General features: G+C 40.0%; 1 protein-coding gene across 1 annotated transcript in view; it reads right to left on the reverse strand.

Annotated features, from left to right (window-relative positions):
• Positions 1–14,809: 14,809 nt before the first annotated feature.
• LOC120806715 (tenascin-like) overlaps positions 14,810–27,606 on the reverse strand; it is a 39,684-nt gene continuing 26,887 nt past the window's right edge. The window contains exons 21-32 of the mRNA XM_040158092.1: positions 26,632–26,904; positions 26,176–26,298; positions 25,161–25,304; positions 24,921–25,040; positions 24,578–24,721; positions 23,294–23,424; positions 22,617–22,749; positions 21,720–21,871; positions 21,430–21,526; positions 21,174–21,335; positions 20,188–20,351; positions 14,810–19,459 (exon numbers count right to left, since the gene is read on the reverse strand). Coding sequence (XP_040014026.1) covers positions 19,349–19,459; positions 20,188–20,351; positions 21,174–21,335; positions 21,430–21,526; positions 21,720–21,871; positions 22,617–22,749; positions 23,294–23,424; positions 24,578–24,721; positions 24,921–25,040; positions 25,161–25,304; positions 26,176–26,298; positions 26,632–26,904 — 1,754 coding nt within the window. The 3' untranslated portion in view covers positions 14,810–19,348. The remainder of the gene's footprint in view (positions 19,460–20,187; positions 20,352–21,173; positions 21,336–21,429; positions 21,527–21,719; positions 21,872–22,616; positions 22,750–23,293; positions 23,425–24,577; positions 24,722–24,920; positions 25,041–25,160; positions 25,305–26,175; positions 26,299–26,631; positions 26,905–27,606) is intronic.

A 27,606-nucleotide genomic window follows, 5' to 3' on the forward strand; every position in this document is an offset into this window, starting at 1 on the left:
ATTTAAATAACATTTAGTGGACCTAAGTAGTCAAATGGTCCAATATTTTATCAATCAAAAAAACCAAAACCAAAAAAAACAAATTAGAAAAAAAAGACCAAAATATGAATATAGATTAATGGACTGGACTTAAACTACCAAACTGTGAATAAAGTGCTTCAAATGAGCTCCAGTAAAGCAGTAAAACAATCAACAATCTAATACTTTTACTTTGGGTACTTGGAAAAGTATGTTGGTGACTGTATCTGTGTAGTAATGAACGATATTTATACATATTACATGAGGACCTGTCACTGGTCTTATACATGAGAAAATGTTCAGCTAATTGTCAGACTCTCACGTGTCTCTGGCATCAAATAATTAGCAGGTGTGTGTTTAATTAACCTGCTGCTTTGTGTGGCACATCTTAGTTTAAGCATGGCTGAGACCGAGAAGACGGGCTTTGTTTCCCGGACTGCAGGAACTTTTTCGTGACAATTTATTTTGAAACAACGATTCGCTGGTTTCAGACACACGAAGCCAAAAGCAGGCGTCTGATTTTAAGCGGAGTTTTGCGGCCGAAATGACAACTGTCGCTGCATATTTTATCAGCCGTAGCTGGTCGGTTTGAAAACGACGAATCTGCCAGAGCACGCCGCAGCTGCCTAGCAACGGTTGCTAGGTGTCAGTCGTTGTTAGGGGCCGGGGTTTAGCGTAGTCAATTCCTTTGATCTGTGACGTCACCTAGAATCCCTTTTATGTTTCCATGACGCCATCAATGACGTCATAAAACTTATTTATGTCCTTCCCGCTTCCACATTCAGTTAGTCTTCATTTCTGCTAGTGTTAAACTGACAGACCCGTGCGTGAAAACCCAATCCAGGCGTTTATAATACAACACACACATATATACACACAAACAGCCAGCATGGATACAAAAGAATCATCACAGACAAGGGAGATACCACAGATTACAGTCAGTTCTCTTCAACCACTGATTGAATCCTTTTTTACAAGGATGACAGCTGAACAGTGGAGATTAATAAAATCGGGTACCCCTGACGATGCCACCAAGGTCATGTTGGCACAGCTACTTTTGGAATTGATAACTTCCATTTCAAAAGTCGTGTTGACGGCCCTTGGGGGGCAAAAGCTAGTGGTGTCTAAGGACAACCATCAGCTAAGTCTGGGCGACACAGTCACTCAGAGTTTTGCTGAGGTTCTAGACATTAAGGACCAAGTACAGTGTGTCAGCTCGGAGCAGCTGACAAACCTGTTGGAGAAAGAGGTGGCAAAAAGTATCAAATCTGCCCTCTCCACTACAATCTGCTCTGCGGAGCCTGTACTCAATCACATCACTCCCCCCTGCAGACTTAACAAAATGATTGGTCTTGCCTGCAAAATGTTGAAGGCATTCGCGGCCAAGATGAAGAACTTGTGCAAATCACGACCACGTAGACAAAGAAGAGGACGGGCAACCAACCTGGAAAGACAGGACAGTGAGGACCGACTCAAGCTGGAGGATATGGGGTTTTCAGACACTGACCGGACACCAGTCAGATCTGTGGATCCAGACGCCTCAGAGGAGGTCTCATCAGAGGACAGCGTTGAGAGTGAAAAAAGCAAAGCTGTCCAGAAAATAATTAGCCAGGAGGTGCGCGCAATCATAGAACCCCTTTTGGACGAAGTCTCAGACTCCGAGTATGAGATGCTGCAATCTCAATCTTCTCTGGAGATTAAAAGTGCAGCAAATGACATTGTTCAGTCATTTAATGCAAAGATCGAGAGCTTGAAAGGGACAGAATCTGCAGGTCCGAGCCCCACATCCCGACAGAAGCGCAAAATGCCACTGAAAGGAGTGAAGGGTAAGATTAAGACCTTAATTGCAAAGAGTTTTGCCAACGCATCCATTCATCGATTAGCAGCACAACTAAAGACTGAATTTCACCAGGACAAAGTTGAAAGCAGAGAGTCATTCCGGTCATTAATGGCTAGTGTTGACTCTCTGCTACTGACAGAGGATGGTGAAAAACAAAAAGGTGGAAATGAGCTTTGTGTGTTTCGGAGATCTAAAAACATTTCAACCTCTACAGTTCTGGTATTCACACAAGAACTTAGCGATCTCCTCTACAGTTACATCACAGATGGGTTGATGCCAGAGATGAGTCCAGAACCAGTTAGAAAGAGGACCACTTGCAGGACAGTGTTTGTTCCTGAGTCACATGCTGACATGTATGCTGACATACGGAACAAAGTTACGTGTTTCCTGGCCATGATGGGCTGGTGGGTGAAGACTCAGGCTGCCAGGCACAATGGCAAGGTGACACTTGCTTTAATGGACACTGAGTCGTTGGCAACATCTCAGCTGCCAAACGCCATCGTCGTGGAGGAGACAGCATATGCTAAACATGTGCAGGACGCAACAGCACAGGCAGAAAAAAAGAAAATGTCTGTCAGGATTCTCGTGGAGAAGTTCGTCACGTTTATATTCAGAAAGTCAGGAGTGGACTGGACCCTTCCAAACGCAGAGGACATGAAACAACGTCTGTTCAAACAAACATGGGCCGAAGTCGAGGGCACCGATTTTGATATTACCCCAGATACTTTTAAACACCTCCACAAGGCCGTTTTCAAAGACCTGTGTAAGAGGTGGGGCTGTGCGGATATGGTGCTGGCTTCCATGACCTTGGGGGAACCAGTACTTGAAAACCACATCGCCTCCTCTTTCAAATATCACCTGACAGGACCAAAATATCGCAACAGCATCTTCAGATTCTTCAACATCGCCAGCGTTGGAAATGGGTTTCGTCTCATTTGCCCGACATCTGAAGTTAATCTTCACGGAAAAAAATTTATGGGGGTTCTCTTTATTCCTCCAAGACCAATATAATAAAGAGCTCCAGTCCTGCCCCAGATCTAGGTAAGGTCATGCTCAACTGGCCTCTGTCCCTTCAAGGACAGAAACCAGTGATGCAGGACTTACCTAGATCTGGGGCAGGACTCAGCTCGCAGGGCCACCTCAGTGGTCAACAAGTGTGACCTCACAGCCAGAAGGCGAGGGTTCGATTTCCGGTCCTGAGCCTTCTTGAGTGTGAGTGTTGTCTACTGTGGTGGCGTGGGTTTACTCCGGGTGCTCCGGTTTCCTCCCACATTTCTGAAAACTATGCAGCAATTGGGCACTCTAAATACTGCCCCCCGCCCTTAAAAAAACATTACAAAAATTATTCACCAGCAGGACATGAATAAAAAGAAAAAAAAAGAATTAAACTCAAACTGAAGTTCTCCTGTTTCGGTTACGCTCATGAATTCCCACGTCTATAAAGTACAATAAAAACTGTGGGTTTTGTTGCAACAGTGTTTGTTCACATGAAAATTTCTTCAGCATTCAAATTACAATTATTATTAATTAAATTATTAATTTAACAATGAAGATAAATGTCACAATAAAAGAAATAGAAAAGACAATAGAATAATAGATTGTTTTTATGCTTGTTGATATGATTAAGGGAAAATACAGCAGTGTTGTCTGTCAGCACTCAAGTCGTTTAGTGCGTAAGATGAGTAAGATACATATGTTGTTGCTTTTACATAGACACGCTGTTGCTTTTTAATGATATTGATAACATTTCAAGTAAAACTCTGTATTAGTCGAGAGTTCAATTTGTGTTCCAGGCAGGCAAGGAAAAACTCCCAATTAAACCTTAGAAAGAGGTAAAACTGGAGGAAACCTTGTGAAGGACCACACAAGAAGAGATCCGCTTTCTGGACTGAGAGGTGTCAGATGGGGAACATGACAAACTCCAGATCGGGGCCTGTATCTAGCAAACATCTCAGGATCCTTGTTTGAGTTTTTTGAGTTAAGCACAATACAGAGGATCAATCGGAGGATGTACTGGACACACTGGATGCAGGTGACCGAGATTCCTCACAAGATGGTTTTGGGGTCTGTTCTGTTTCTTCTCCCAAGAAATTATTCTTTGCAAAGGTCACATTAAAAAACCGAAAGAAAAACAAATGGATACAACACTTTTTTTTTTCAAAAACGTATGGACAGTGATTATTAGTAATTTTTCATCCGTAATTATCAATATTTTCACCCTCTAAGGATATAGACACATTATCACAGTATTTGCAAGTAAGGCACAGACCCGACCTTTTCAGACCCAGTGCTGATACCGAGTACTGATCCGATACCAGTGTTTAATTAACAAGTTTCACGCCTCACTGTGTTGTAAAGACTAGGATCAATCTTTTGTAAGGTAACATCAGGCTTGACCTGAACGTTGCTCTCCTAACTTTGCAAAACAAAATGTAACAAATAAATACATATATATAAATGTACTGAATTGTTATTTATTATCCTGTAGTAGTAGCTGTAGAACTTGTTGGCATAGCAAGCGTTTAATACCTCCAAATTGCTGACCCTTTGTTTTCAGCTTCCTCATTGCTACTGTAAAATCAGATTTTTCTAGTTTGTAGATTACCAATTGGTGTAATTTAATTAAGGGTAACTACAGCACACACACAAATATATACACAGACATATATATATATTTATATAATAATACAATATATATACAGTATATATTGGACAGTACATTACTACCCAGGGTGTATTTCCATTTTCTCCACTCCGCTACATTCATTTTAAGATATAGGCTATACTTACTAGTTACTTTCCAGATAAGATTTTACAGCCAAAAGAAATATGATACGCTTATAAAACTATTCTCAAAAATCTTTTCTCGAGTCACACATGCCTTTATATATTTTCTCAGGTAGTTGACTGTAATTCACTGTATTCAGGATTGATCCAAAAAAAAAAAAAAAAAAGAAACATCTCGTGCCTTCCGCTTGTAAATAAGACAGCTGCTCGGCTTTTAACAAATACTACAAGACAAGATCGTATAACTGCTGTTTTAGCCTCTCTTCCCTGGTTACCAGTCTACTGATTATCTGTAGCACTTCATGGTTGACTTCCCAGTGATATTGCTGACTTATTGCTCCGCTACAAGCCAGAGCACAGCCTCCGATTCTCAGGCAGGGCCCTTCTGGCTTTACTCTTTTCTTACTCCACCACCTGAGCTGCTACTACTCACTGTGAATGAATGTGAGGTGGGTACGAGTCTCTGACTTGTAAAGAAAGTGACTTTGAATAGGCTGTAATACAAAAACAGAAAGAACTGGATGTTTTTGTGTAAACGAGCTACATATGCACCTATTTATCCTCATATTATCAACTATGAAATAAATCAAAGATTATTTATCTTATTACCCTTTGTTCATTTCTCTCTGGTCTCTACCACCTGAGATACTGTCATTCACATACTCTAGTGTAGGGGAAAAGGTGAGTACATCTGGATAGAAAGTGACCTAGACTAGGCTATAATAGAAAGACTATGAAAGGAATATATGTTATTTTGTAAACTACTTTCACCTGCTCACTTGTTTAATAATTCAGACATTATTTGTGTTACCAACCATTCTTTCTCTTTTTTTTTCTACTCTTCTTTCTACCACCTGAGCTGCTGCTGTTCACTGTGGAAGAAAAAAGGTGACAATGAGCTCTGGAATTGGAGAAAGTGACCTAGAATAACATAAATATTTCATAATCAATCATCATCATCGGGTGGAAATATTATGTTCAGCGGATAGTGGCCCTTGTGTGTTGTGACATTGCCTCAGGATGTGTGTGATGCGTTTAGTGCAGCACTGTAATCATAGTTAGTGTCTGCGGTTTCTGCTCTCAGTTCCTGCCTGAACCTGAACACCAGGTCTGCAGGCCCGAACACCATCCAGATGAGAAGAGGGGAAGAGAATGTTTATGTTTAGTTCTGCCAGCACAGAGCCTCTCCGCCACCAAAACCCCTGCAGCGACTGTGGTAACACATGGCCGTTATGTGACCAGCTCCCGGGCTGAACTGAAGGGATTCCCGGAGCAGTGGTGGGCCCCAAGCTGGAGAACAGACTGAGGTAGGGTAACAATTATTAACAACTTTAACAGAAGTCTCCTGGAAGTATTAAAATTGCTTATTTAATCATTTAGAGGTGATTTATTTCATTCAATCTATTGAACTTAAATTATTTTTCTGTCTTTTTGTTTACGGCGACTCCCATTGCTGCAGTTCATGCAGGGTGTCCTTCATGACAAAGAGAAACTTTTCGCTTTTTTTTTTTTTTTATTTTTTTTTTTGATGAGTGACTAGTGTCACTAAAGAACAAGTCCCAGTCAGCTCCCCCCAGTAATAAGGTAAGTCTCTCTTTTTTTCAGACATTAAGTTGAGACAAAGTTCACGTGCTGAACCTGCAGAACTGCAGAACTGCACTGCTGGAATGGAATGCTTGTGAGAACTTGAAATAAATATAGTAGCTCCACAGCAGACCTCTCTTGTTGTCACCAAGACCCAACACAGCTATTTGAGTCAGTATCAGGCCGATGTCCGATAACAGTGTCGAATCGATCCATCCATATTTGCAAGAGGCAGTTTTTAGAGTTTGTCACACCAGGTCTTCAGACTTGCCACCTCTCTCCTGCATACCATTTCGTGACCCCAAGTTATCAGACCAATGACTGTGGTGTCGTCAACAAATGTCAGGATGGTGTTGTCCTTGTGCGAGGCGACGCAGTCGATAGGTGAATAGTGTGTAGAGCCGTTGAGGAAATCTGATAGTTATATATTCTGACCATCAGCCCCACACTGGCACCAGCGGAAAGGTCAGAGGATCATCCAAATCATTATGCCTCATGATAAAAGTTTCATCCAATCCATCCAGTCTGGACCGAAGTGGTGGTCCGACAGACCGACATTGCCATCCCTCGAGCTACACCAGCAGCCTCGCTAAAATGAACATGGCTATCCAGTAATATGTCTAAGGTTTTTGACTTTCGCTTAAAGAAAATATATATCACTTGGATTTAAAGGTGTGTGATGTAAAGGGAGTTAAGTGGGGGCCCAAATCAAGTTACATTTCTTGTGCCACTTACTTTCACCTTCACTCCCACCCTGTGGTAGCTCAGACTGCACAGCCACTTAAACAATCAACCTCGAGCCAAAGCACATTCCTATGAAGTCAATAATGAGATGATCTGCAGAGAGAAGATTAGGAGAGGAATTGATCTGGGAGGAGAGATGGATAAAAATGAGATATGTAGATGATAAATCCTGTGATTAGTGCTACGTATTAAAAATATAACAAGCAGGAGCGTGCCGTGCTGTGATGTTTATATCTGAATTGTTATACCCTTCAACACCACCAGGTGGGACTCTCTGCTTTTGTCTGCCTACTTGTTTTTCCCTTTACAGTGTAAAATTCATGTCTTTTGGGAAGTGCAGAAAACACATAACTGAATTACACTAGCTACAAAAAGCTTTCACTGCTGTGGTAAAGGGGAACTAAAAGAAAAAAATAGACATATTCAAGCTACCAAGGATGCTGACTCCTGTACGGTGGTGACTGAGATAATCATTTATCGTTTAATTTTCTAATAAAATGAGGCTGTGGTGGTGAGATAAGACCTGGAGATGTTTAACCAGCTCCTTGTGATTTCTCATGGGAAACAATATGAATAGAGAATTTAAGACAAGACTTAAATATGTAAAATATCAGTAATTTGCCAACAATGGATTAATGACCAGTGATACAAGTACATTTATTCAAGCACATTCACTCAACTACTGTACTTGAGCACAATTTCGAGGGTAATTGTACTTTTCCTTTTTATACTACTTAATAGGCTACATCTACTTCAATACATTTATTTAACAGCTGTACTTGCTAGTTACCTCTCAGATTACAATTATAAATATAAAGAAATATATGAATAAGCCTGGAAAATATACACATGGGTAAAGATCAAACCAGTGGCTTTCGTGACCCCTCACCAAAAAGCCATGTCGGTTGGGGCCCGTCGTAGCATGTTCAGATGTCTATGAGTTTTATCAGTCCCAACAAAAAGAGAGATTTCATTGAAATTTCTCAGATTGATTTATTTAAATAACATTTAGTGGACCTAAGTAGTCAAATGGTCCAATATTTTAACAAAAAAAAAAAAAAAAAAAAAAAACATCTCGTGCCTTCCGCTTGTAAATAAGACAGCTGCTCGGCTTTTAACAAATACTACAAGACAAGATCGTATAACTGCTGTTTTAGCCTCTCTTCCCTGGTTACCAGTCTACTGATTATTTGTAGCACTTCATGGTTGACTTCCTCAGTGATATTGTTGACTTGTTGTTCGCCATAAGCCAGAGCAATAGCCTTGATTTCAGGCAGGGTCCTTCTGGCTTTGGCTCTTTTCTTACTCCACCACCTGAGCTGCTACTACTACTGTGAATGAATGTGGGAGGGCATGAGTCTCTGACCTTGTAAAGAAAAGTGACTTTGAATAGGCTGTAATACAAAAACAGAAAGAACTGGATGTTTTGTGTAAACGAGCTACATATGCACCTATTTATCTCATATTATCAACTATGAAATAAATCAAAGATTATTTTATCTTATTACCTTGTTCATTTCTCTGGTCTCTACCACCTGAGATACTGTCATTCACATACTCTAGTGTAGGGGAAAAGGTGAGGCCATCTGATAGAAAGTGACCTAGACTAGGCTATAATAGGAAAGACTATGAAAGGAATATATGTTATTTGTAAACTACTTTCACCTGCTCACTTGTTTAATAATTCAGACATTATTTGTGTTACCAACCATTCTTTCTTTTTTTCTACCTTTTTCTACACCTGAGCTGCTGCTGTTCATCACTGTGGAAGAAAAAGGTGACCAATGAGCTTCTGGAATTGGAGAAAATGACCTAGGAATAACATAAATATTTCATAATCAATCATCATCATCGGGTGGAAATATTATGTTCAGCGGTGATAGTGGCCCTTGTGTAGTTGGTGACATTGCCTCCAGGATGTGTGTGATGCGTTTAGTGCAGCACTGTAAATCATAGTTAGTGTCTGCGGTTTCTGCTCTCAGTTCTGCCTGAACTCTGAACACACCAGGTCTGCAGGCCGTAACACCATCCAGATGAGAAGAGGGGAAGAGAATGTTTAGCATGTTTAGTTCCTGCCAGCACAGAGCCTCCGCATACCAAAACCCCTGCAGCGCACTGTGGTAACACATGGTCGTTATAGGTGACCAGCTCTCGGGCTGAACTGAAGGGATTCCCTGAGCAGTGGTGAACCCCAAGCTGGAGAACAGACTGAGGTAGGGTAACAATTATTAACAACTTTAACAGAAGTCTCCTGGAAGTATTAAAATTGCTTATTTAATCATTTAAATGGTGATTTATTTCATTCAATCTATTGAACTTAAATTATTTTTCTGTCTTTTTTTGTTCTGGCGACTCCCCATTGCTGCAGTTCATGCAGGGTGTCCTTCATGACAAAGAAACAATGCTTACTTTTCGACTATACAGTTTTTTATGATTTGTGACTAGTGTCACTACCAGAGCGAACGCAAGTCAGCTTTCCCCTCTAGTCCCGAATAAGTAGGTAAGAATCTCTTTTTCAGACATTAAGTTGTGACAAGATAAAGTTCACGTGCTGAACCTGCAGAACTGCACTGCTTCAGAGTTGGAATGCGGCCTTGAACTTGTCTGAAATAAATAGAGTAGCTCCACAGACCGGCTCTGTTGTCACCTGCTGACCCAACACAGCTATTTGAGTCAGTATCAGCCGATGTCCGATAACAGTGCTCTAATTCGATCCATCCATATTTGCAAGAGGCAGTTTTTTAGAGTTTGTCACACCAGGTCTTCAGACTTGCTAACACCCCTCTCCTGCATACCATTCTCGGTGACCCCAAGTTATCAGACCAATGACTGTGGTGTCGTCAACAAATGTCAGGATGGTGTTGTCTCCAGCGAGGCGTAATTTGAGTCGGCAGGTGAATAGTGTGTAGAGCCGCTTGGAGGAAATCTGATAGTTATATATTCTGATTCATCAGCCCCACACTGGCATCTCCAGCGAAAGGTCAGAGGATCATCCAAATCATTATGCCTCATGATAAAAAGTTTCATCCAATCCATCCAGTTCGGGACCGAAGTGGTGGTCCCACAGACCCGACATTGCCATCCCCAGCCACACCAGCAGCCTCGCTAAAATGAACACATGGCTATCCAGTAATATGCTCTAAGGTTTTAACTTTCGCTTAAAGAAAATATATATATCACTTGGATTTAAAGGTGTGTGATGTAAAGGGAAGTTAAGTGGGGGCCCAAATCAAGTTACCATTTCTTGTGCCACTTATTTTCACCTTCCACTCCCACCCTGTGGTAGCTCAGACTGCACAGCCACTTAAAACAATCAACCTCGAGCCAAAGCACATTCCTATGAAGTCAATAATGAGATGGATTCTGCAAGAGAGAAGATTAGAGAGAAATTGATTTGGGAGGAGAGATGGATAAAAAATGAGATATGTAGGATGATAAATCCTGTGATTAGTGCTATTGTATTAAAAAATATAATGAAGCAGGAGCGTGTCTGTGCTGTGATGTTTATATCTGAATTATTATACTCCTTCAAATTCACCAGGTGGGACTCTCTGCTTTTTGTCTGCCTCTACTTGTTTTTCCCTTTACAGTGTAAAATTCATGTCTTTTGGGAAGTGCAGAAAACACATATAACTGAATTACACTTAGCTACAAAAAGCTTTCACTGCTGTGGTAAAGGGGAACTAAAAGAGAAAAAGCATAGACATATTCAGTTACCAAAGGATGCTGACTCCTGTACGTGGTGACTGAGATACAAGATTTATCGCTTAATTTTCTAATAAAATGAGGCTGTGGTGGTGAGATAAGACCTGAGAGATGTTTAACCAGCTCCCTTGTGATTTCTCATGGGAAACAATATGAATAGAGAATTTAAGACAAGACTACCTAAATATGTAAAAATATCAGTAATTTGCCAACAATGGATTAATGACCAGTATGGCTAAGTACATTTAATTCAAGCAATATCTAATTAACTACTGTACTTGAGCACAATTTCGAGGGTAATTGTACTCTTCCTTTTATACTACTTAATAGGCTAGCATCTACTTCATAATACATTTATTTAACAGCTGTACTTTGCTAGTTACCTCAGACAGATTACAATTATAAATATAAAGAAATATATGAATAAGCCTGGAAAATACATTACTACATGGGTAAAAGATCAAACCAGTGGAAAGCTTTCATCTCGTGACCCTACCAAAAAGCTACATGTCGGGTTGGGGCCCGCTGTCGTGACATGTTCTAGATGTCTATGAGTTTTTATCAGTCCCAACAAAAGAGATTTCCATTGAAATTTCTCAGATTGATTTATTTAAATAACATTTAGTGGACCTAAGCAGTCAAATGGTCCAATATTTATCAATCAAAAACAAAAAAAACAAAACATCTCGTGCCTTCCGCTTGTAAATAAGACAGCTGCTAGGCTTTTAACAAATACTACAAGACAAGATCGTATAACTGCTGTTTTAGCCTCTCTTCCCTGGTTACCAGTCTACTGATTATCTGTAGCACTTCATGGTTGACTTCCCAGTGATATTGCTGACTTATTGCTCCGCTACAAGCCAGAGCACAGCCTCCGATTCTCAGGCAGGGCCCTTCTGGCTTTACTCTTTTCTTACTCCACCACCTGAGCTGCTGCTGTTCACTGTGGAAGAAAAAAGGTGACAATGAGCTCTGGAATTGGAGAAAGTGACCTAGAATAACATAAATATTTCATAATCAATCATCATCATCGGGTGGAAATATTATGTTCAGCGGATAGTGGCCCTTGTGTGTTGTGACATTGCCTCAGGATGTGTGTGATGCGTTTAGTGCAGCACTGTAATCATAGTTAGTGTCTGCGGTTTCTGCTCTCAGTTCCTGCCTGAACCTGAACACCAGGTCTGCAGGCCCGAACACCATCCAGATGAGAAGAGGGGAAGAGAATGTTTATGTTTAGTTCTGCCAGCACAGAGCCTCTCCGCCACCAAAACCCCTGCAGCGACTGTGGTAACACATGGCCGTTATGTGACCAGCTCCCGGGCTGAACTGAAGGGATTCCCGGAGCAGTGGTGGGCCCCAAGCTGGAGAACAGACTGAGGTAGGGTAACAATTATTAACAACTTTAACAGAAGTCTCCTGGAAGTATTAAAATTGCTTATTTAATCATTTAGAGGTGATTTATTTCATTCAATCTATTGAACTTAAATTATTTTTCTGTCTTTTGTTTCACGGTATGCACTCCCCATTGCTGCAGCTCCATGTAGGTGTCCTTCATGACAAAGAAACAATGCTTTTCGATTTGTGCCAGTTTTTAGTGATCAGACTAGTGTCACACCGAAGAATGTCAGCTTTCCCAGTCTAATAAGTGAGAAAAGTCTCTTTTTCAGATATTGTTGTGACAAGCAAAGTTCACGCGTTGAACCTGCAGAACTGCACTGCTTCAGGTTGAATGCGGGTTTGTGAAACTGGTCTGAAATAAATAGAGTAGCTCCACAGACCGGCTTGCTGTCACCAAGACCCAACACAGCTATTTGAGTTAAGACGGGGTCGTATGTCCCGAGCATCAGTGTCTAATCCATCCATCCATATTTGCAAGAGCCAGTTTTAGAGTTTGTCACACCAGGTCTTCAGACTTGCTACCTCTCTCCTAGCATACCATTTCGTGACCCCAAGTTATCAGACCAATGACTGTGGTGTCGTCAACAAATGTCAGGATGGTGTTGGTTCCAAAGGCCAGCCCATAGGTGAATAGTGTGTAGAGCCGTTGAGGAAATCTGATAGTTATATATTCTGACCATCAGCCCCACACTGGCACCAGCGGAAAGGTCAGAGGATCATCCAAATCATTATGCCTCATGATAAAAGTTTCATCCAATCCATCCAGTCTGGACCGAAGTGGTGGTCCGACAGACCGACATTGCCATCCCTCGAGCTACACCAGCAGCCTCGCTAAAATGAACATGGCTATCCAGTAATATGTCTAAGGTTTTTGACTTTCGCTTAAAGAAAATATATATCACTTGGATTTAAAGGTGTGTGATGTAAAGGGAGTTAAGTGGGGGCCCAAATCAAGTTACATTTCTTGTGCCACTTACTTTCACCTTCACTCCCACCCTGTGGTAGCTCAGACTGCACAGCCACTTAAACAATCAACCTCGAGCCAAAGCACATTCCTATGAAGTCAATAATGAGATGATCTGCAGAGAGAAGATTAGGAGAGGAATTGATCTGGGAGGAGAGATGGATAAAAATGAGATATGTAGATGATAAATCCTGTGATTAGTGCTACGTATTAAAAATATAACAAGCAGGAGCGTGCCGTGCTGTGATGTTTATATCTGAATTGTTATACCCTTCAACACCACCAGGTGGGACTCTCTGCTTTTGTCTGCCTACTTGTTTTTCCCTTTACAGTGTAAAATTCATGTCTTTTGGGAAGTGCAGAAAACACATAACTGAATTACACTAGCTACAAAAGCTTTCACTGCTGTGGTAAAGGGGAACTAAAAGAGAAAAAGTAGACATATTCAAGCTACCAAGGATGCTGACTCCTGTACGGTGGTGACTGAGATACGCATTTATCGTTTAATTTTCTAATAAAATGAGGCTGTGGTGGTGAGATAAGACCTGGAGATGTTTAACCAGCTCCTTGTGATTTCTCATGGGAAACAATATGAATAGAGAATTTAAGACAAGACTTAAATATGTAAAATATCAGTAATTTGCCAACAATGGATTAATGACCAGTGATACAAGTACATTTATTCAAGCACATTCACTCAACTACTGTACTTGAGCACAATTTCGAGGGTAATTGTACTTTTCCTTTTTATACTACTTAATAGGCTACATCTACTTCAATACATTTATTTAACAGCTGTACTTGCTAGTTACCTCTCAGATTACAATTATAAATATAAAGAAAATATATATCACTTGGATTTAAAGGTGTGTGATGTAAAGGGAGTTTAGTGGGGGCCCAAATCAAGTTACATTTCAGCCTTGCACTTACTTTCACCTTCACTCCCACCCTGTGTGGTAGCTCGAACTGCACAGCCACTTAAACAATCAACCTCGAGCAAAGCACATTCCTATGAAGTCCAATAATGAGATGATCTGCAGAGAGAGAAGATTAGAGAGAGGAATTGATCTGGGAGGAGATGGATAAAAAATATGAGAATATGCTAGATGATGGAAATCCTGTGATTAGTGCTACGTATTAAAAAATATAACAAGCAGGGCGTGCCGTGCTAATGATGTTTATATATCTGAATTGTTATACCCTTCAACACCACCAGGTTGGGACTCTCTGCTTTTGTCTGCCTACTTGTTTTCCCTTTACAGTGTAAAATTCATACTCTTTTTGGGAAGTGCAGAAAACACATAACTAGATTACACTAGCTACAAAAGCTTTTTCTAACTGCTGTGAGTAAAGGGAACTAAAAGAGAGAAAAAGTAGACATATTCAAAGCTACCAAGGATGCTGACTCCTGTGCGGTGAGTGACTGAGAATACGCACATTTATCGTTTTAATTTTCTAATAAAAAATGAGGCTGTGTGGTGGTGAGATAGAGACCTGGAGATCATTTAACCAGCTCCTTGTGATTTCTCATGGGAAACAATATGAATAGAAATTTAAGACAAGACTTAAATATGTAAAATATCAGTAATTTGCCAACAATGGATTAATGACCAGTGATACAAAGTACATTTGATTCAAGCACGATTCACTCCAACTACTGTACTTGGAAGCACTTTTAATTTCAAGGGTACTTGTACTCTTCCTTTACATACTACTTAATAGGCTACATCTACTTGATACATTTATTTAACAGCTGTACTTGCAGTTACTTTTCGGGTTACAATTATATATGAAAAAAAACATAAGATAAGCGTAGAAAATACCGCACATCGGTAAAGATTAAACCAGTGGTTTTCATCTCGTGACCCCTCACCAAAAAGCCATGTTGGGTTGGGGTCCGTTGTCGCATGTTCAGATGTCTATGAGTTTTTATCAGTCCCAACAAAAAGAGATTTCCCATTCAAATTTTTCAGATTGATTTATTTAAATAACATTACCGGACCTAAGTAGTCAAATGGTCCAATGCTTCATCAATAAAAACAAAAAAAACAAAAAACAAAAAATTACAAAAAATGAACAAAATATGAATACAGATTAATGGACTGGACTTAAACTACCCAACTGTGACTAAAGTGCTTCAAATTAGCTCCAGTAAAGCAGTAAAATTCTGCATATGCCTGCATCAGTATCAACAATCCAGTACTTTTACTTTGGATACTTGGATAAGTATGTTGGTGACTGTATCTGTGTAGTAATAAACGATATTTTTACATATTTTATGAGGACCTGTCACTGGTCTTATACATGAGAAAATGTTCAGCTAATTGTCAGACTCTCATGTGTCATCTCTATATATTTATCAGTCCTTCCCGCTTCCACATTCAGTTAGTCTTCATTTCTGCTATTGTTAAACTGACAGACTCGTCAGTGAAAACCCAATCCAGGCATTTATAAAACACACACACATATTTAGACACAAACAGCCACCATGGATACAAAAGAATCATCACAGACAAGGGAGATACCACAGATTACAGTCAGTTTTGTTCGCATGCTGATTGAATCATGTTGTACATATTCCTATGTAATGTGACTGTTATTTTCAGTTAGGCAGTCAGATGACCATCCGGGGTTTTTTTATGTGGGGTCCTAGAGTAAGAGCAGGTCAGGTGCATGAAGTTATTGTGGAGCAGAGTTAGTAGTGGTTGCACTGAGAGTTTTAAATGTTCATAAACAACCAGTCGAACGGATGTCCTGGACCATGGATCATTTTGGAAATCCTTGACTTTTGAACAGTGGAGATTAATAAAATCAGGTACCCCTGATGATGCCACTAAGGTCATGTTGGCACAGCTACTTTTGGAATTGATAACTTCCATTTCAAAAGTCGTGTTGACGGCCCTTGGGGGGCAAAAGGTAGTGGTGTCTAAGGACAACCATCAGCTAAGTCTGGAAGTGATAACCTCCATTTCATTTCTGTGTCAGCTCAGAGCAACTAACAAACCTGTTGGAGAAAGAAGTGGCAGAAAGTATAAACTCTGCTTTTCTGCTTTTTCCACTTTTGTGCAATGCCTCCTCTTTTAAAGGTCACATTACACCACCAAAACAGCGTAACGTGTGCCCAGTCCTGGGGGGGGGGGCACAACACTTAGCCTCAACTTATCAGGCCATACCTGAACTAATAAGTGGCCTGGATCAGGCCCTGCTTAGTCTCCGCCTTTGTTTGCTGCAGCATGTTGATCAGCATGTGATATTGCCTATCTCCTGAAGTTGACTGTGCATCAGATCCTTCTTTCTGAGTAAGTTACTTATATTTGTTATAGTTATTGCTTGTTTCTTTGTTCAATAGTGGACGAGTGCTTTGATTACATTTATTGGAGTGTCCCCGTTTACTGATTATTGCTTTCATTTGGCTTTAAGCCATTAAATCATCCGTAAAGTTAACTATCTAAGTGGGAATCCTTTGGAAAAGACAAAAAACTGTTGAACATTGCTCCCTTAGTCCTCATGCTTTAACTGGTGTGCCAATGCGGAGGCTCTTTACGCCATCTGCAGATTCTTCTACTTTATAAAAAAAGCTGTCTCCAACATTGTCAGACAGAAATAGGATGGTTGGTGTCACCTAGATGACACGTAATATTAATCTTAAAGGAAAAATATTATCTGGGTTTTCTCTTTTTTCTCTCAAGAATAAAATAGTAAAGAGCTCCAGTCCTGCACATTATACATTGTAAAATTATAATGACTCATCCGTTTTAGAAATGTTAATGTATAAGTTACTCAATTTTTTTCCCTACTTGGAGAAAAATGATTTAACTACCTTTATGGACAGGACTAAACTGTGGTGTTGTTATTGAGCAGTGACATATACGTTCCAGGATATTTAAATATAGCATTAGTTACTGGCAGCTACATAATCCCTTCCATAAATCCCTGCTTATGATATTAGTTAAACTGCACGTAATGATAACCATAAATACATACAAATTAAACATGTCCATAATCTTATTCTTTTCTAGATATGAGTTTATCAAGTAGTAGCAGATGCAGGCTAACAGAAACAGCTTTCGTTAGCTAACGTGGGGCATTTATAATCCTAATTCTGGATCAACTGATTTAATTTTTACAAACACTTTAAATTTGCCAACTTGGGTTAAAATCAGGACTTAAAGGTGGCATAAGTGGAGAAAGACTGGTGATATTTGAATTCAACAGCAAAAACAAACACAATTAGCAAAGTTAGTAAATGGTCTGGTATCAATGTGCTAATGCTAAGCTAGCTAATATCGCAGGGTTCCTGCTGATACTCAAAAGTCATTACAGGGACAGTTTTGGGGGTAGAATCGGGGATTACGGGTGCCCAACGATTTCTGTATGCTCCATATATGTTTCGGTGTTGGCAGAAAGCTCCTGTTTTTCTCCATCTGCCCCAGAACCTGCCCTGAATCTAACACTTTCAGGAAGTGAAGGCAACACGTATGCAACACCACTGAGTTTGCTTTTTCTTCAACAGTCAAAGATTTTGTGACGAAAGAGGGAGACATATACTGGACCAGAAAACAAAAACAGTGAGAGCTGGAGTAGTTTAACGAGCGAGAAAACTGTCTGTGTGTATATGTGTGTGAGAAAGAGTGAGATATCTCACTAATATGTTCCATCATTCAAGAGCAGCCAATCTGCAGGCTATGCTTATGTACCACATGCAGTTGAATTGTTTGGTTAGGATTTATTTTTTTAATAGAATACACCCTGAAATATGCTTTAATTTCGGTAGACTGTATGCTTCAGGTTAATCGAGTAGACTCCTTTTAAAAATTAGGTGGCTGAACACAGTGGTAGGGTGATACATGCTTTAAGACTTTTCAAGACCTGAATAATCAATATTTTTGATCCTTGCTCAGTAAAATATGCTCCTGGGTAGCAACAGACAACCACATACCTCATACTTTACATGCCCAACCAGTATTGCTTAGAGAGTAAACTGCCATCTGCTGGCCTGGAACCATGGAAATGGTTTAAATGTGCTCTTATGAAAAAGAGCTCACACACACTTTTATCAAACTAACATTTTTATTTGTATTGAAGGTTACAGAGCATCAAATTTGTTTTTCTATCAAAATACCATAGATCAAAATTTAAATATGAATTCAATGGTATTAGCGGCCTGCAAATGGGATTGGTCTCCCAGTTTGAGAGTAAATGTATGGCAACATTTCACGGAGTTCATTATCTTGATTAAGACGCATCATTTCATACATTTATTTGGTAAGGCTTTATTTTACAGGTCCGTTATTTCCTAATAATTTCGTGAAAGTTTCTGGGAAATAACCATGTTGTCTGGTAAAAATTACAGAAAAATGGACAGTTTTTATGAGACTTATTTTAGTTAGTTTAATATGTTGAGTTAGTTGAGTTTATTATTGATCTCTAGATGAATTTCCATGAAAGAAGTTTTTCAATTTAAACCCCAGTGAATATTTATTATTCACTCATTCATTGTTTATTCTTCATTTATGCTGAATTGTATTTTTGTTTTTGCAGACACTTTTCACATTTTTCATGTGTAGCTCACCTGCTATCCTCTGACTAAAATTTTCAATGTTGTGCTAGTTCAGCACTTAGAAATAACTGAAGTATACCAACTGATCACACTCTGTTTTACCTGTAATTACTACCAAATGATATAATTATTTCCAGGAAACTTCTTAGGAAATTATTTGGAAATAAATCAGAAAGAGGACCCATAAAATAAAGTGTCACCATTGGTTTTCTTCATATCTCTGTTTAATAAGGAGGAACTGAGCTAATTCAACACACAAAGCCACTGAATTAACTTCCCGTTACTTCAGGGTGTGTGAAGGATGTGGCCCGACGCCTCCTGACTATGTGCCTTTGACATGTTACTGATTCAGTGGATCCATTTACACAAATTTACAATTAACTCTCATATGAATACAGCTGTTTAAATCCCAATAACACATACACTGTATGTCCATTCACACTCAAACACAACAGTTACTTTCTCTTGGAACCCAAAATTTGGGAACGCAGAAACATAATCACACATACAACGGTGGCAAATTGGGATGGCTACACAAAATCAGCTAATTGTTTGATTCTTTGGTGTGAATATACCAGGTTCATTTCTCACAGCCAGAATGAATTACAATCAGTGTGACTGCCTTGGTATGTGAGTATTTTAGGGAATACGCAAAGATGAAGAAACACAGAAGTTCATGACTGCTGGTGAGGCTTGGGGGCGGGGGTGGGGTGAAGACGAGGTGTGAAAGAGGCGGGGGTTCACAAGTCTATGATCGTTTTTTCCTGTTCTCAAAGTTTCTGAAGTTGGCTGGTCTAATCTTCATCTCTGCAAATTCAATTGAGTGTTCGTGGCCCTTCCAGTGGAACCAGTTGATCCCCTGTAGAAAAGCAGAACACAACACATGGGAAAATGGCTCTCATAGTCCAACACACCAGAGCTGTCCTTCTCTACACCATACATCCTCCAATTCACAAACATGAAGCTAATTATTCTGAAAAAATGTGATTTGTTTCTTTTTTTCCTTTTTTTTTTTTTTTTTTTACACTGAGAGTCAGAAATGTTCCAAAGAGTGTGGATCATTTGTTGTCAATCACAGATTTTTTGGAAATATCAAAAAATCCATGTATTTATGGAAATGGTATGTAGTGTGTTACAGCAAATACAAGGATATAAGGTCCCTATGAGTGTAATGAGAATTGACAGATGTTTGGTTAAAATACTATTAATAGCAAGTCAAAAAAGCCTCTTACGAGGAACTAGGGGAGTGCAGAACCCCTAGTAAAGAATAACTGATGGACATATGGTATCTTGAGACTACAAGAAGCACAACTGGAAGGAAAAAAATGGGAAAAATTGAAATTATGCCAGACTTAAAATAGTGACATCGGAATGGAGCAAATAAATCCATCTACAGAACTCTAGGACTGATGGAAAAAATATGAACAAATTTCCCAGACAGTTTTTTTGTTTGTTATTGTCATTTTTTAATGTTGCGAAACGTTGGCCAGTAATGATTTAAGTGGAAAAAGAGTCATCTTTTCCTGAACGAAAAGAAATGAAAGGAATAATCTGAGATTTTATGAGATGTGTGTGGACTGGACATACCTTACTGTGACTGTTGTCGCCGTACTTCCCCATGAGGTTGACACGATGACAATTTTTATACCAAAACGCACCTTTGTAAGACAAGGCGCAGTTGGTGACAGCAATATCATTATCATTGTCAAAGGTGGAGAATGGTCGACCCTGGTGGTAAGTCATGGAGTCACCTGATAAAGATATGAATTGATTTTTAAAAACACAGCTCATGGGTTGATCCCTGACTCAATGCACATAAACATGAGCTCGGTAAATTAAAGACATTCCTACCTAACTAAACCAGTCTTGGTTGCTTTCTTAAGGGAAAAGTTCAACATTTTGGGAAGTATCCTCGTTCCTTTTCTTGCAGAGTTTAGATGAGAAGATCAATACCACTGTCGTGTCTAGTATGAGGCTACAGCCAGCAGACTTTTAGCTTTGCATAAAGACTGGAAACAGGGGCCAACAGCTAGCCTGGCTCCACCTGAAGGTAACAAAATCCACCTATCAGCACCTCTAATGCTCGGTAATCGACATGTTAGGTCTTGTTTGCTTAATCCATACAAAGACTTAGATGTAAAAACAACAAGTTGAGGTTTTACATGGGGTTAATGTTCTTGACTATTTCTTGGCCAGGTGCGGTGAAGGCAAGGATATCCTCACCTGCCGCAGTCTTTCATCTCTTCAGCTGACAATTAAGTTACGTGCTTCACATGTGTGATGATTTATTTGCTAAGTCTGTTTCTATTGCACTTTGATACAGCAACTTTTCCACTTAAGCCAAGCAAAACAAAAATTTTTTTGCAATATTTGGCCTTTGAGTTTCTGCCATTTCCACCCAATCTTTTTAATGTGCAAACCGAAAATGCACGTGTAAATAGGGGAATGGAAACTCACTTATATTTACCATACAGGCATGACCATGGTATGGATCTTCTCATCTCACTGTCAGCAAGAAGGCGCATAAGTATGTCCCCCAAAATGTCGAACTATTCCTTTAAAGTAATACCTACCTGCTGTTCCACTATAGGCTCCTATGTAGACTTTATAGCGTGTTCTTGGTTCTGCAATCGCGAACTTGTCATACTGAGCGTAGGCTGATTCCCCCATATCTCTCAAGTCCACTCGCAGCTCATAATGGCCAGAGGATGTGATTTTATGGAGGTTTGAGAGACCTACAACCCAGATGTAATATGTTTGAGTGGGTAGTGAGGGAGAGAGAGAGAGAGAGAGGCGAAATGAATGAGGCTAAAGGACGAGTGCTCTTACCCAGCCAGAACTCATCATTCATGTTACCAAAGCCAGCTGTGTAGTTCTTCCAGTTCCTGAAGAATTCCAGCTTTCCATTCTGGCGTCTGAGGAAAACCTGAGGAGGACTGACTTTCATGAGTGTCACCTCAGCTTCACAATAATCATAACAAGCATGGGCAAGGTCACTGTGGTGCTGCCCATCGTTAGAAAAACAGGTGTTGTGCAACTGGTATGATCATTTCCTGTTCAATATGAATTATGGTTTCAAAACGGCCTTTAATTGGCCTCTAGCAGGTTGATTTCCTCACCATCCACCCTCCGCCGTCTGTGGTCATGTCACAGTAAACCTGGATGGGCTGGACCTCCTCTCCTTCCACGTAGATGGTGAACAGACCAGAGGTCGTGTCTCCATTCAGTAAAATCTGAGCACAGTCCTTGGGGTGTTTGTACAACTGTCCAACTAAAAAGCACATGGTAAAAAGGCATCATCTTAGGGGACACAGTTGCTTTATGCTCATCCCTGTTGTATAAAAAATACACAAGACAGTACTCAGTATTGTGTGAGAGAAGGGACTTTGGAAAGAAACAAGGTTGTGAAGAAGGAAAGGAAGGAAAAATCAAAGGTTTTCCATCAGGAGCAGCTCAGGCAGAATGAAAAATATGCTCAGGTGATAGGACTGGAATATCAGATTAAATGAAAGGAATATGCATTAGAAGAAGTTATGTCTTTCTAATGTGCATCTGGAATGTTCTGGAACCCATCACAAGTCCCATCAGTGCTGAAAAAGTAAGTCCAGCTATGTTGACTGTAGGCACAAACAGTGGTGGAAAAAGTACTCATAGTACTCATAGTTACTCATAGTTGTCTGAGACAAGAAAAGGGGCCAAACTTGAACTTGTTTTATCTTTAACGATGCATTGGATGTTATAAGCATATCTTATGTTTGTTATGCAGAATCTTAATTTGAAAAGTAGACAGTAGTTCTAGATGTTGCATAAATATATTGTCGTCATTTACATTTTCCAACGTAGTGGAGTAGAAGTAGAAAGTGGCATAAAATAGAAATACTCAAGTAAAGTACCAGTACCTCAAAACCGTACTTAAGTTCAGTACTTGAGTAAATGTACTTACTTTCCACAAGTGCACACATATTATTAAAAACAAACATTAAAAAAAGTGCATGTGCACATGTTTTCATGCTTACTGGTAGTGAAGACGGTAGTTACAGGTCGACTCCGCTGGGCTCTGGCGATGGCCTGCAGTCTGACATTGTACTCTGTAGAGCCAGTTAGCTGAGGCATGATGTAAAAGGAGGCTGTTGGGCTAAGCACCACTTCCTGGATTCATGCACAAATACACACAGACACAAAGCATTTACAAGGAGCACGGCTACTTTAGAGATTTAAGAACAAAATACATACAATTTGCATTGAGGGTAACCATTTTCCAAGGAATACCATTTGTTTTAATAACCACTGGCTTATATTACATGTGGTATTTAACACAACTAAAAGAGACTTTAAACCTACTCGACATAATCCATCACAATGGACATTCTGTTGCTTTAATTTTTTGCATTCATTAGTAATATATAAGTTGACATTTAATGCCCACAGGTGTTGATTTTATTCAATCGGCTATGGGGACAGAAAAGGAAATCTAGAAAAAACAAAACAGGACAAAACAAAACAAAACTTGTGCATGTAAAACAGGTGATTTGAATTTGGCAGTATCTTTGAAAAATTACTATTCAAAAGTAGATCTTGGAGGTCTGAGTTTCCTCGAATGCAACGGTAACCTGTGATTTTTTTATTTTATTTTTTTAAACCAGCAAAACCGTCTTTGTTGTCACTGATTTAACTGATGTGGGGATGAACGTACCCTGATTATACCATCAGCAGAAGAGAAGGTGAGTATGTAACCAGTGACAGCAGCCTGCGGAGGTTTCCATGTGAGAGAAGCACTGTCAGTTTGAATGTTGATGGCCGTCAGTTCACGAGGAGGGTCCACATCTGCAAATACAACGTCACACTGTAGATTTATCATTCATTAAATCTACAATAACTGATTGTTTTGGGCTGTGCTCTGACCACAACATCGACACATCATCACCATTCAAGTTAATAAGGCGAACCTGTTAGCCAACAGTTGCTTATTTACAAAAGCAACATTATCATTCATTTGGAGTCGTGTTTGTGACCGCCTGACAAATACATGTCCAATATTCACTCTCCTTTTGGCTCTGTTTTTGGTCAAGAACTCTTCAGCTGCTAAATGCTCCACTATGTTCACCAGATGGTCTCTGACTGTGTCTGTCGGCTGTTTGCTGCTGAGCAGGTCGTGGACAGTGGGTGCAAAGACAAATGAAGAGGCCTGATGCTCATTGTGTCACGCTTGGAATGAATCCAGGATATCTTAAGGTGCTCTTGGAGATTTAAAAATAAAAAAGATCACAATACAGGAAAAATGTTTCTCAGGCACTCTTAAGCAGAGCAAGGAGTTGGGCATATTGGTAGAAACACAGATCGGTTTTGACTTCCCCGGGTCTATGTCAGAACATTAAAAACAGATTGTTTACACCTGATACTCTTTATAAAAACTACACCTGAAAAACACAATATTACAAACATAATGAAATGACTAATACACAATGACATCAAAACATGAATGACTGATGAATCATTAACTAATGTTTTGTTTTGAAGACCTAGCAAAATCAAAATCAGTCGGAGTTTTAACTAATATGCCCCACTAATTAAAGTCTTTCAATACATCTCCAATCCTTGTTCTGGCCAAAAGTGCCTGAAGAATATTTTCTTCTTCACGTACAATGGGCTTTCAGGTCATTTCCTCTGAAAACAGCTGACGACACAGGGAGGGCGGTGAGAGAGAACCAACACTGGAAAGCTGTCGGCTAGATGGCTGAACGATGATCTGAAAGTCTTTATATAGCTCCGTAAAGCCAAAGCAGCTGCTGATTCAGGTGATAATTCTTCGTAGATTGATCACTGACACTTTCACACTGTCATATTATCGTCATTTGATACATTGTCACAATAAAAATATCAATTTTAGCCACTGCAGCCAGAAAATACACAAGAATCAATACAAATCTTGCTTTGGATTGTTTGGATTTATCCAAACAGTTTTCCTCTCAAGACTCACCAGTGGTGAATTCAGTAACAGCAGAGTCGCTCTTCTGAGCTTCTTTCATCGCATGAACTCCAACTGTGTAGTGGGTTCCTGGAACCAGGGAGCCCATCTCAAAGTCCACGGTGTTGCCAGAAACATGCTCCACCACTGGGGACACTGCAAGGCAGGGCACACCCACATCAGCTGATCAAATCACAATCAAAGTGAAGCCGTGTGTCACTGATTAATAGTCTAATAGTTTATGGAAGGAAAGCAGTGTGACCAATAGAAATGTTACTTTTACAGTGGTAATGAAGAAAAACAACATTAATGTGCACAGCAAATGTTACCGAAAAGAAAAAAAACAGAAACTCACCTGAATCAGCACTGTAGGTGATGACGTAGCCATCAACGGTGGCCACGGACGGCTGCCACAGCAGCAGAGCTGAAGTGTCAGTGACATTCGTTGCCATCAGACCCTGAGGTCTGTCCAAAGCTGGAGGACACAAGCAGGAAAAACACAGTCTCAAGGGAAGAGGCTTCAGTTCAATGTTCTCCCAACTGAATGTCACTACACGTCAGAGCGACTGTCCAATACAAAAGAAAGAAAGCCAACCTGTGGTTACAGTGTCAGTACTGGGGTCACTTTCCTCCAGACCCTTCACAGCACTGACAGTTACTTGATAGGTCTTGCCGGGGATCATATTGGGAAGCAAAGCCTCAAACACACTGCCATCCACAGTTACCGCCATTGGGCTTCCTGTGGAGGAGACAGAACAAAATATGGGTCCTGCATTAAAAACATCAGTGCCATGCCTTTCTAAAAGGGTCGCTTCAGTGATGATTGATTGTTCTCTCAGCGCATTTTCACTGCACTTTAGAGCTGTACTGTAGCTCCTAGTCTACTGGTACTTTTCGTCTGTATTGTGCTGGGTGGTGATAAGCTTCATCTTTGAAGCGAACAGAGAACAAAAAATTCATTAGGCTTCAACCTCTTGGGAACACGAAAATCTGTTCAAAATTTCATGGCAACTTAGGGATTCCAGGGGGTGTCATGAAAAAATAAAACCTGATTCGTGCGTACAATTAATTTGCGCACATTAATCACTTTCTAGTAATTCATGCTCCGAGGTTAATCATTTATTCTCATGATTTAACATAACCTGTCTTGTCTTGTATGTACTCATCACGCTCTCACTATGGACGCTTGGAGTTGATCTTGGACTGATACGTGGATACACTTTGCGTTTTGGCTGTTAAACACGGTGTTGTGTTATCTGTTAGATCACTTAAATGTATTTGACAGGACAACAGACTTTTTTTTCATATGAACATTGATGATACTGTTGATGTCATCAAGATCATAAAACCTCAGCACACTTCCCCATGATGCACACTGAGTTTTGAGAGCTCAAATCATTTTTCTGATGGCAATCCATCCAGCTGTTGAGATATTTCAATCTGGACTGACCAACATTGCCATCCTAGAGATACACCACCAGCGTGGCTAAAAAATATCTAAATTAAACATAATTTAAATAGCTATAGAATTAAAAACTACCTAAAATAAATCTTCATCACTAAATTCAATTGCACATGTAGAAATACAATAATCTTGATTGACCTCATACCTCCTTCAAAGGGTACATAGGTGATGCGGTAGATATCCACTGGAGAATGAGTCATGGACCAGTGAACTATGGCTGAAGAGTCAGTCACTTCAGAGAAGTGGAGTCCTCTTGGCGTGCTCAGGCCTGGCAAAGTGCAATAGGATATGTGCAGAAAGGAAAGCAGGAAACAGTGAATAAAAGTTAAGAAAATATTTCCAATAACTCCGAAAGAGGAAAAAAAAAAACTAAACAGAAAAACCTTCAGCTCAAAGGGATGAAAATTAAACTCAAGACACAGTTTCCCAAAAGACCATTTTCCATTAGAGACAGACACGGAGTTAAGCCTAATCCATAGGGAATAAAGGTGTTTAGTGGGACTGTGGGTTCATTTCTCTGATGGCAGGCCACACACACCCAAACCTCAGAGGGTTTAGTAGTTAGTATAAAACGAAACAGTTGGCAGTGTTTTACATATACCTGTCTGAGCAACCCCAGTAATAGGTTGGGAGCGACGGTCCAATGTGACACCATAAAGCTCGATTTCATATTCAGTGCCACTCATGAGCCCAGTTAAAACCTTGGTTCGTTCATCGCCGTGGACGTTGTACTCTTGAGGATGGGCTAATCTTTTGCTGTCTCTTAGTTTAATCACAAATCTGTCAAACATGTCTTCATCAGCCGTCCAGGATAGACGGAAACTGTCAGCGGCGATGTCCGAGACAAAGAGATGCTCCGTCTCCGGCTCAGCCTCTGGTTAGACAAGGAAACATAACGTTGCAGTAGGTTTGGTGTTTTCCGAGAAAATATTCAGCAACTTCTTAGAGACTGCCAAAGACATCAGTTCAATTTGGAAGAATTCAGCAGTCAGACAAGAAGGTTTCCAGGTGGCAGACAGGGTTATATTCCAGCCTGAAGGCCTTTTTGTCCACCACCTCCCAACGGCCATGCTAAGACATCCGTTAGTGTAGACAGTGCAAGGGCACAAAGGAATACGTTTGGGAGAAAATAAAAAGACTATATGCTTTTTGTAGGTGTTTATTTGTGTCAGTTAACAGGTTCACATTCCATAAAGGGCTCTAACTGCTCTGTTGGAAGGATTTCAGCAAACACTGGTTGAGAGGCGGTCCCCATGCGTCCTCGAGACCAGCATCGATGCATTCAGTGCATTCAAAGATGATGAAACAAATGAGATTAGAAGTTAAATCAACAGACATTTCATGCTCAGAATGTCTGTTGATTTATCAGTGTTTTCCTACTTCTGTGAATTTCGTTTTAATCGGCGGTTTTTGGAGTTGTTTTTCAGCCTGATTGATAAACCCACATGAAAACGCAAAAGTAAAAGTAACTTTAAAAGATGTCCATAGACGTGATGCAATAATCATGTTACATCCACACACATCCGTGTATTACTAATCAAAAATCTGAAGGAAAACACATTTTAAAATATGAAAA

Source organism: Xiphias gladius, chromosome 20 (genome assembly GCF_016859285.1).
Source record: "Xiphias gladius isolate SHS-SW01 ecotype Sanya breed wild chromosome 20, ASM1685928v1, whole genome shotgun sequence".
NCBI lineage: Eukaryota > Metazoa > Chordata > Actinopteri > Istiophoriformes > Xiphiidae > Xiphias > Xiphias gladius.